The sequence below is a fragment of the Pinus tabuliformis genome, chromosome 8 (genome assembly GCF_031772625.1).
Source record: "Pinus tabuliformis cultivar Carrire ecotype Pingquan chromosome 8, CPIR1, whole genome shotgun sequence".
Lineage (NCBI taxonomy): Eukaryota > Viridiplantae > Streptophyta > Pinopsida > Pinales > Pinaceae > Pinus > Pinus tabuliformis.
The window spans coordinates 66,538,024-66,549,286 of NC_142294.1; the positions used below are offsets into that span (position 1 = coordinate 66,538,024).

General features: G+C 37.5%; 1 protein-coding gene across 2 annotated transcripts; it reads left to right on the forward strand.

The window, feature by feature from the left end:
• Positions 1–1,804: 1,804 nt before the first annotated feature.
• LOC149234187 (small ribosomal subunit protein uS17z-like) lies at positions 1,805–7,145 on the forward strand. 2 transcript variants are annotated; one of them, XM_089371788.1, is made up of 6 exons: positions 1,805–1,909; positions 3,967–4,007; positions 4,098–4,198; positions 6,329–6,473; positions 6,563–6,652; positions 6,746–7,145. In XM_089371788.1, exons 1-6 carry the CDS (start codon positions 1,898–1,900, stop codon positions 6,837–6,839), a joined length of 483 nt encoding a protein of 160 aa, XP_089227914.1. In that variant the 5' UTR covers positions 1,805–1,897; the 3' UTR covers positions 6,840–7,145. The 2 variants fall into 2 exon arrangements, 1 of the variants encoding a protein (XP_089227914.1); XR_016246081.1 differs by lacking the exons at positions 1,805–1,909; positions 3,967–4,007; positions 6,563–6,652; positions 6,746–7,145 and adding an exon at positions 2,187–3,007 and having other exon boundaries at positions 6,329–6,415.
• Positions 7,146–11,263: the final 4,118 nt, after the last annotated feature.

Here is an 11,263-nt window from a genome sequence, read left to right on the forward strand (position 1 = left end):
ATTACCGAGGTTTCCTGTTGTTCTACAGTGGTATTGACAAGAAGGATTGTGCTTCACGGGAAGCCGACAGGCGGGAGCTGTATGCCTAGTACTTCGGATCTTGATAGGTCTAAGTGGCATACATCGGGGAGCAGAGGATCCCTGTCAACTGAGAAACCAGTGTTGTCGTTTCTTGGTCTTTCTTTCCGCAACTTGCGTGGTTTCCCGTTGTTCACGGCCTGCTCGAGTGGTAAGTGGTTTCTTCTTTTTGGGAGTGATCCCACTCAGATGGTGCCATGTGGCGTCGGGGTTGAGAGGATTACCACCGTGATCGCAAGCTATCTTCCGCGTAGGATGGTGGGTGCGATATTGTGCTCCACCGTCAGATCTCGTTATGGTGTTTCAACGGTGCGGATTGACCGGCTATGGACGAGCCGGTTTCTTTTTCTGGTGCATGGTTTTCCATTGATCGCGGCTCGCTCGAGTGGTAAGCGGTTTCAGATTTTTGGGAGCGATCACACTCAGGAGGTGGCACATGGCGTTAGGGTCGGGTGGTATACCACCGTGATCACACGCTATCTTCCGCGTATTTTGGTTGGTGCGATATTTTTCTCCACCGTCAGATCTCTTCGGGGTGTTTCAACGGTGCAGATGGAACGGCTTTTGGCGGGCTGTTTGCTCCGGCGGCTTGGTTCTTTCACCGTTTGTTGGTTTGGTATCGTCCCATGGTTGAATCTTTTAGTGGACGAGACTATCTTTCGGTGTCGGTGTTCTTCGGAGGATCCGAGGTTCTCTTATCGGGCCTCAGAACCCATTTCTTTGCTTTTGGGCGAGTTTCTGGCCATTTCTGATGCTTTTTTAGGGGTTTATTCTCGATCCTTCTCCTTTTTCTTCCTTCCTTCTTTGGAAGTTTGTTTTATTGGGCCTGGGAAGTTGCAACGCTGTTTAGCAGTCGTCCTTCTCTCAGAATCTAAGAATTTTGTACTACTCACTGTATTATATTTGTTATTAATGAATAGTAGGTTCGACTCTTGCATTAGAAAAAAAAAAAGAATATAGAAATAGTGATGTTGATTGAGTATAAAAGAAACTCGAATGTCATATTTCCGAGCACTGCTTTCTCCCTCTTTATCTTCAAATATGTTTGATTTTCTGAATTTCTGAAATATGACTTTTAAACCTGAATTTCAAGGGAAAAAACTTTTATTAAATATTGTTTTGGTTAGACAACTTTGATGGCAAAAGTAATAAGGAAAGTTCTTTTCAATTTTTTTTGAATCATTTATATTTTTTTATATTTAATTTAAAAAAGAAAAGTTTCTCCTTTGCTTTTAAGATTTAGCTAAAATGTTTATAATATTTTAAATTTTATAGCATACGCTGCCAGTGAAAATAAAATGGTGAGGTTGGCTGGAGTTTCCAGTTTTGACAACTATTACTTAACAATCATATATCTTATGAATCTGGTGCATTGGCTTGAAGTGAAATTCATATATATCTAATTACCCCGTAAGGCGTTTCCCTTTGAAATGAATTGCCCCAGCCGCCACCGTGTCCTATTGTTGACCGTGGATTTGTGGTGTTAGACGATTGAATGAATTGTGATCGTTGATCCAACACTGATCCAGAACTGAACGGTTAATGAGAAAGCCGGACGGACGCACGGCCAGCGAGCCATTCGTTTTGCAGCTGACATGTGCTTGGCTCGCACTGCCAACAAGGGCTCTGCCTGACTCCAGCTCTGAACCACTGCCTCATGCCCAAAAAAAAAGACCATCACGATGATGAAGCAGAAGAAATCCTCCCAGAAAAATGAAATCGGCATCTTTCCATCGAAAATGTTAGTAACTTCTCAGGTAGGAGCGGGAGCGGCCGAGGCCTTGAAATGCGAAGTTAGAAGTCTTGAATTCCTGCAGCCATGGCAGAACAGGTATTCCAGCTCTATTCCTTGAAGGCTTTTTATGGTTTGTTTTATGTATTTTGGATTTTTTAGGGTTTCCGCGGAAGAACAAGCGAGTTTCTGGAGTGAAGAAGATTTTGGTTTATTGAGCTCTTTCAGATTCATGTCGTTTTATGGTAGCTGTTGTTTTTCTTACATTTGTTTGGCCCACAATATCCAGTTTTTATTAAGGAAACCCTTCTTTTTCATCCTGTCTCTCTTCCTATGAAAAACGTGGGATTGGGGCTTAAGCTATTTGCAGCGGTTTTGTTTTGTATGACTCTAGCGCTGATCAAGGTGACATACATTGCAATTACCAGCTATTTCGCATTGAACTGCTATCTGCCCTATTTAGAAAGTGAGAAGGTTCCGTTGTTTGTGGACAACATTCTGCATAGTCCCTCGTTCTGGCTATATGCAATAAGGCAAGGATCCAGGGCTTTAGTCGTTGGGGCATTCACTCCCTGCTGAGATTTTCTGAGACAGATTTGATCTTTCTGTGACAAGAATTCGGCCTTCCTAAGGCACAAATTCCATCATCCCTAAGGCTGTGTTAAGGACAAGACAGAGGCTATTTGAGGACGAGACAGAAGCTGGTTAAGAACGACGCTAAGGCTGTTTCTGAGGAGAATTTTGAAGCTGAATTTGTAAGACATAGCCTGTTGAAAACGAGCTCCAAGTTGTTGATCATGCTCAATTTTTGCTAACGTTTAAGGCCTAATTAGGGCTGCAGTAGCAAGCCATTAAATCACTGTCAAAGCGACCTGATTAGGGCGAGTCTCAGTGAAGCAAGATCGGTCCTGTCACAGAAGCAAGATCTAGGGCTGCTTTGGCTGCATAAAGAATGTCTTGTTAAGGCACAGAAGAAGGTCTAATCAGGAAGCCTCTTGAAGCATTTGTAAGGGTTAATTTGGGCCTGTTTGAAGGAACAAGATAAATTGCATGGTACAACAGTTCAGGGTCGGATTAGAGGTTTGACAAGAATTCGGCCTTCCTAAGGCACAAATTCCATCATCCCTAAGGCTGTGTTAAGGACAAGACAGAGGCTATTTGAGGACGAGACAGAAGCTGGTTAAGAACGACGCTAAGGTACGATGGCTTGTTGATATGAGTATGTGTAGATGAATAAGAGTTCTTACATAGGCTACTATTAGATCAGACTGCAAAGGTTTACTTGGTGTTGCATATAGCATTGTGGTGGATATGCTACTGTATGTGCTGAGTGTTGTGGTTAGAGATTATCTCCTGAGGTTATGTTTCGGAGAAATCTGAAGGTTCAATGTTCCTAAGATTTGTATGCAGTAGAGGGCATTTAATGGTACCATGCATAGCTGTGTGTATGTATTGCAGAGTTTTAATTGAGTACCTAAAGTGCCGAGTACGCTACTGGATTGTTGAGCTAGGGCTTGGGCTTCATAAGGTGATTTCGTCTCTCGCTGGCAGCCCTTGTTACTCAACAATAGTAGATTCAACAACCATACGAATTTTAGAGTAAAGTGTTGTAGAATATAATGAGTATGTTCCAACAACTTCTCACCACTCAATAGTAAGAACTCTAAGATACCCTGCAACACCAACTACAACCTTAATCCAATATATCCATAAGTATCCCCATCGCCCAACAACCTTTAATATTGGACATAAATAGTTTCATCTATAAATTTGATGAAGCCTTTAATGGGGACATAAATAGGTTCATCTGAAAATTTTATGAAAAATCTCATGGGAACTGTATGCATGTGATGCAAGTGAGCTAATGTATCTAACCCCTGCAACACCAAGTTATATGTAATATTGGGATAGGCTCTCCGATCATCCATTCTATTATTCTATCGCTATGCTCAAATATTGGTAGATGGGTTTATTTATAAAAAAGCAGTTAACCATAACAAGCCCTTTTAATAGAAGCCAAACGCCTTTTTGCAATATTCTATGCCACTCTGAAGCTTGTATTTGTGGGTGAACAGTGAAAACGTTGTTGTTAGTATTGTCATTGTTATCAACTAATGGGACATCTCTGATACAAATTCCTTGTATTGTTTTCATAGACTGAGAGAGCTTTTCTAAAGCAACCAAAAGTCTTTCTCAGGTAATCATATTGCAGTATTATTTGATTTTATTTCATGTTTAGAATCTTTTGATTTGCTTCTCTTTTGATCCTTAATTTATATTGTTGCAGTTCTGAGAAGTCTGGGAAGGGGAAACGTCCTGGAAAAGGTGGCAACAGGTTTGGGAAGAATGTGGGTCTTGGCTTCAAGACCCCCAAAGAAGCTATTCAAGGTATGGTGATTAAATTCTGGGCAGATTTGATTATTGCGATATATTTTGTTTGTATATATTATTGTGCATTTAATTGTTGTTTCTATTAAATTATCCATTTGAATGCCAAAATGCTTCCTTGTAGCAAGGTTGCACGAGTAAGAAGACACACCAGGTATAGAAATGGTGTAGTTGTTATGAATTCCCAAAATATTGTTTGTTAGTATGGGGGTATGGTTGAATGAACTCATAATGGTTGAGATCATATCTGCTCTACTAACAACATATATTGGGAACTCGATGGGACAAGAATGCTTGATTGTGGCAACGAACATCTTGTGACTATCTTAGTGCTACCCATTACTTGGAGACATTTTAGTTTCCTATGTGGGCATCGACCATCTTGGTGTTTCTCCCGAGAAGACTGAAGCTGCATGCCACCTGCATGCAAGGAAATTACCATGATTCCACCCATAAGACTGAAAATTATCACCGTCTGGAAAGCAGGGATCCTGGTGCCATTTGAAATGTCTTTGTGCTTGCCAATTTAAATGTAACTTACTTGATCCATGTGTATTGGACTCTGGAGAAAATTCTAACACTGCCTTTTAGTTGTTTCCCATAAATACATTTGAGGTTGAAATACATTTTAAGTCTTCATATTTAAGACTGAAAATTGACTCCATCATGATAAAAACACAATTAAACCTGTCAACAAGAGCCCTTTATAATTTAGTATAGACTGGAACAGACTTCTCATGCCCAATACGTGCATCAATCACTTACCAGGCTCACACTATGCTGTAGATCTTCAACTATCAATCCATATGAATTAATTGAATGCAGAATCACATTTCTTTCTTATTGTTTACCAGAATATATAGTGTCTGTGAAGTCAGGGAAGTAGCTGCTGTGATTCAAAAATAGCTATATGATGAATCATCCAAATTGATACAATAAAAATCCTTTTTGTAGGATGTTTTGAATTCTTTGAACACACGTTCTGTAGGTCTCTGTAGCTGAAGAGCCCCTGTTTAGTAAGAACGTTAGTGGTAAAAGTAGCATGCCAGGTATGGAAGTGCTTTTTGAGTACCAAATTCTAATAGCATAAGTAATGATGCAACAGTCTTGTCTAAAGCTTTTACAATATATCTTGTGTTCTAAGACACCTTTTGAGCATTTTCAAAGAAGGTAGGAACTCTCTTCATCATAGGTTTGCCAACAAAACCAACTTGCAACAGTTTTATCTCTTGCGTTTACAATATATCTTGTGTTCTAAGGCACCTTTTGAGCATTTTCAAAGAAAGTAGGAACTCCCTCCATCATAGGTTTGCCAACAGAACCAACTTCTACTATCTGGTCAATCAGTGCCAAGGCAATTAATTAAATTCACTACTAGCAGGGAACTTAGCAAGAAATCATCAACTGCAAAGATAACCCCATGCTTGCCCTGTACAGCTGTGGCCAACAAACAATCATTCCAGATGCAGGAAAACCATCTGCGGGGTTACTGTCATAAAAATAATACGGACTCGGTTTTCACTTTTAATTATTTCTTTACAGAGAAAGATGGTATTCTTTACAGACTCGATTTTCGCTTTTAATTATTTCTTTACAGAGAAAGATGGTATTCTTTACAGACTCCGTTTTGCATATCCGATCTTACCTGAAAGATTCAAAGCTTTGGAACTAATTTCAAGAAGCTATGATACTTGGTGCTGAGAGGCAGTTGAATGATCATTGCCCTACTGTTTTTATTTTTAATATTATCTATATGCACTGATTAATTTTTTTCTTTTTCCTTCATCGTTAACATATGATAATAAAAGCAAAATTAAGAATCTTAAGAATAATCAAGATGTCATTCTTATGATTAGTTTTCGTTTTTTCTTGATTCTGATACATGAACTAGAAGTTGTGCAATCATCTTGGTTTTATTTATTTATTTATTATTTTATTTTTATCTATAATTTTTATTTTGGTCTTTCGGTTTCCACTGATTCGTGCAAATATTTTCTGATTGGTGCATATTATTTTATATTGCTGCAGTCTTTCTCAACTAGATTGTCAATACACGTATTTGTCCGTTATATGTTTTTGGGTCTTTCTCCACTTGATTGTGTGAACTAGGTTTTCTTGGTTTTTATGTAGGGACCTACATCGACAAGAAGTGCCCATTCACTGGTACTGTTTCAATAAGAGGTCGTATATTAGCTGGAACATGTTACAGTGCTAAAATGACACGGACAATTATTGTCCGTAGGGACTATCTCCATTTTGTCAAGAAATATCAGAGGTAACTAGAGAACATTATAGTGAATTGCAATTATATTTGTATACAGTTCCATTTAAGTAGTAATTTTTGAATGTCTGCATACTTAACAGATATGAAAAGAGACATTCGAACATACCAGCCCATATTTCACCCTGTTTCTGTGTCAAAGAAGGGGATCATGTTATCATTGGGCAATGCAGGTAAATCTATTTATGGGAATATCCACTAAAACCTGTGATTCTTTTTTGTGTTTTTATTGGTTGTTAACATTTTATATGATTTGCTTGTATCAGGCCCTTGTCCAAGACTGTAAGGTTTAATGTTCTAAAGGTGATTCCTACGGGTTCTAGCAGTGGTTCTGCAAAGAAAGCCTTCACTGCAATATGAATCCTTTTTTTTTTCTTCCATTAAGTGTGATAGAGTGGGCTTCTACAGAGTTGAGGGTTACTTACTATTTTATCATTTGGTCAAAATTAATTTTGTTAGTTTAATCCTTCTTTTGGTTACTGTGTTGCATTTTGAAAAAGATGTACGGCGCATGTTTACTCTTTGGTGGTTGAAAGTCCACCGTTCTTGGATACTTTTGTTTTGGTTTTAGCATCCAGTAAACCTTTGAAGGCATATTCTTCGAATATATATATTTTCCAATAGCCAAATATGACGATGTCATATTTATTTTATTATATATGGCAAGGAGTTTCGCTTTTAATTATTTCTTTAGGAGGTGACATTCGTGTGCTTTAAGCTGTTGACGAGTGCAAGATTGTCGAATGAGTATTGGATGAAATACCGGATCACTGAGCTTCCTGAGTACTGGGACGCTGAACTAGCTGAGTACCAAAATACTGAATTGATAGAGTATCGAAATGCTAAACGAATCTGGAAGAGTAGAAAATCCAGAGATCTATGAGAACCAATCAGAGAAATTAGAGTAAAAGATCAAATAATGATATTTTTACTATAAGAAAACATAGAAATTGCATTTTGAATAAGTTATTGTAGCATATGCCGCTAATCAATGCCAATGGCATGTCTGTGTTTATTTCAAAATGATTTTATGTATCTAACATCATCTACAATATAATCTGAAAGATAACCCATCGATCATAACAAACCATAGCAGCTAGATTCTTTTAATGTCTTAAAAAAAACCAATGGATGCAACTTTGCAAGAGAAAAATGGCATTGCCAATATAAATCATAGCAGAGATCTTCATTCATATATATATATATATATAATGAGTATGTACTATAGAGATTTATTTATCTCAATGATAACTTGAGATTCTTCCAGTTATGACAAAAGAGTAAAATATTTAAAATAGAGCATGGACTATAGAAAGTAATATAAATCATAGCAGAGATCTTCATTCATATATATATATATATATATATATATATATATAACGAGTATGTACTATAGAGATTTATTTATCTCAATGATAACTTGAGATTCTTCCAGTTATGACAAAAGAGTAAAATATTTAAAATAGAACATGGACTATAGAAATTTATCTAAATGATAACTTGAGATTCTTGAGATTCTTATCCCACGCTGCATACGATTTCAGTGTATGTAAATGAAAAATTAATAGATCAATTTAATCTTAATTTTGATGGATTTGATTACCTATTCTTCCACACTCTATGCCTTACAGCGTTTCCTTTGCAACATAAGGTGCAAATGCTAGTTTATTTATTTTTATTATATAAATATTATATATTAAAAAAATGTCTTAAAAAATAAAAAATATACATTTTTATCGATTATAATTTAATAAGAAAAATATATTACCCAAAATAAAAATATATATTAAACGTCATGTGACAAACAATTTAAAAATAGAAACGTCATAAGATTTTATCAATTTTTGATAAGAAGGGGGCCTCCGCCAACAGCAACTTATTAGACTCATTATTCTTCATGTGATTATTCACCAGCTGTGACCGAAGCAGCAGGTGTGCCAGTGTATGGTACAACTGTGACTGAAGCAGAAGTGCTGCTGTGTGGTACAGTGGATATTTTTGTTGCCGTACATGTGGTTTTGGTTTGATGTCTTTTCACTCTTGTAAACTACTTATGGAGAGTGAAACAAAGTTAATTTATTCTTTAGTTACTACTTATGGAGAGTGAAACAAAGTTAATTTATTCTTTAGTTACAATATTTACTAGCCTAGGTTTTCTAACTTGGATAAGAAGGATCACAATAATTCTAGAATTATAACCAATATTTTAATTCAATTTTAGAAGTATTATGATCACTAAAGATATTCTTCATTAATAAAAGTATGACATTTGTGTATATAGTCAGTGAATAAGTAGCGTTGAAAAGTTAGTTGATATTATACGTTGGAGTTATTTTCATTATAATGTTATTGAATCATTATAATAATAGATTTTTTTTAACAAAAGTTATTTCAATTTAATTTCAGAGGTATTATGATTATTAAAGATGCTATTTATTAATTATTCGGGTGAATTTCAGAAATAATATGATCACTAAAGATACTCCATTTATAAAAGTATGATTTGTGGTATTAAGAGTATCAAGTTGTATATACTATGCTTTTTTATATTTGTTGTATATATTTTTTTTCTTCTAAAAAATGGTAATTTCATTTGTATTTTAAACAAAATTACATTTAATATCTACATTTAAAAAATTTCATTTGTATTTTAAACAAAATTACATTTAATATCTACATTTAAAAAATATATTTCTTAAAGAGATGTCTATAATCAACTATCAGAGTCCATCACTAGAAATCATAAAAACGTAGGTCTACATATAAAATAAAGTACACACAATGCCCAAAAAGCATCAATAGAGAAAACAGTTTCACGATAACCAAGAGGGAAAACCAATATGTAATGCCACGAGAGTAGAGCTCTGCAGAGCTATAAAGTCTCCTAGATAACAGTGAAGAAACACCATGTACTAGCGTTGCAAGCAACAAACAATAATAACATAGGATAACTGATTAAAATATGTAGTGATGGCCTAGTGAAAACCCAAGCCTTAGAATATTCGTGCCTCATCCATGTATGGTCAGTGGAAGTACTCAAAATGGCATGCCTCATGATATTCCTTTATCTGCTAGACACCCCAGTCCAGAAGAGAGCCCTCTTTAGAAAATTTATTGGCTTTGTGGTTCCTTTCCCTCTAGATGTGCCTCCAAGAGAAATGTGCAAAATCAAGGCTGATTATTTGAATATCCTCCACAATATTAACTAGATGTATGCTCCTACAGTGTTGAAATACATTGACCTATTTTACCACCAGCAAGGAATCCCCATAGACTTGTATTTTATCACAACCCCTCTCTAGACTAAAGGCAAACAATGATCTGCATGCAAGGGTCTCGACCCAGTTGTTTGTTCTAGGCTCCATTCCAATTTTTACATGAAAGACATGGATGTCAGACAAATGTAGAATGAAACCCCCTCCAACCCGTTTCCCCTCCTCCTGAGAGGCCCCACTAAAGTACATCCATGGCATAGACCTATCAAGCATTTCCTCCGTGACAATTCTTAAAACTTATTGACTTTTGACTTGCGGATAATGGTTGAGAATGGCTATGCTCTCAGCAGCAATCCTACCTGGATAAGAGGGATGACCCTCAAAGATTTCTTTGTTTTTCGCTAACCATATTCCCTAGGAAACAATGAGAGGGAGATCACATATCAATCTGTTGACCCTGTCCTGTAACCAACTGTGCTAGGCATCTGCAAAATTTGGCCCCTCCCATTTGCACTCTAGTCCTAAGAGGGCCCTACAGTCATTCCAAATCTGTTGAGTGAAGGAACATGAGACGAAGAGGTGATCAATAGATTCACTACTTTCCTTACACAAGGGGCATTTATGTTGTATAGTTTAAAATAAGGTTTTAATTTTTTTATTTAATGATTAATTATTATTATTATTTTAAAATTAAAATGAGAAAATTTATATTAAAATATGCACCAGGATGCAATAGTACCTGTTAGCCCTAAGGTGCAGCGCTGCTATTTTGAAGGCTAAAGGAAAGAAATGGTTTGTTTTGTTGTCATGTAAAGGTCCCCACACGGTCCATCACCCCACTCTCCTCACCCTTCCACTCCCATTCTTGTTCGCTCATATCCTAACCCAACCCCCACATCCTAACAAAACCCACTTTTGCCTTGGCCCTACGTAAATCAACCCATTTTTCCCCAAAAAACTTACCTTTCCGCCCATACGTGCCCTTTGCACATTTCTCGAGGACATCCCATACCTCTGTATTCCCTCGGCGTCGATCTTCCTGCAGATCCAATGGCTCGCACTTCACCCTACCAACGTTACATGCTCGATCAATCATCACCGTTAGATCATTCCCACCAGATCTAACGGTTGTCGCGCATATCGCATGGGTAACAAGCGAGAGGGATACCTGCCTGATAAAGGCAGTTTCCTCTCTCTCCTCTGCTGCTACGTGGTGCCCGATGAATGGAATTGGGAGGGCTCCGACCTTTACCGCTTACCGCCCAATAGAAACCATTTCCGCTCAAATGAAACTGCTCTCGGGCGTTATCTTTTGAGCACCTCCTCCGCCCGATAGCCTTCTGATCTGCCCATCCAAGATCCGACGGCTCAGACTTATTCCGCTTCTGCCACGACTCTAGGCCTTCGGCGATTGATCTCCTCCGTCCATCTTTCTCGATCCAACGACCTTCGTTCATGATCACCTCAGTTCGTCCTCCATCACCTGATGACGCCCTGACTGTTGATCCATCCCATCCAACGGCCCATATGCCCTCATACCCCACTTCCCATCAGTCACCTGGGGAGGAA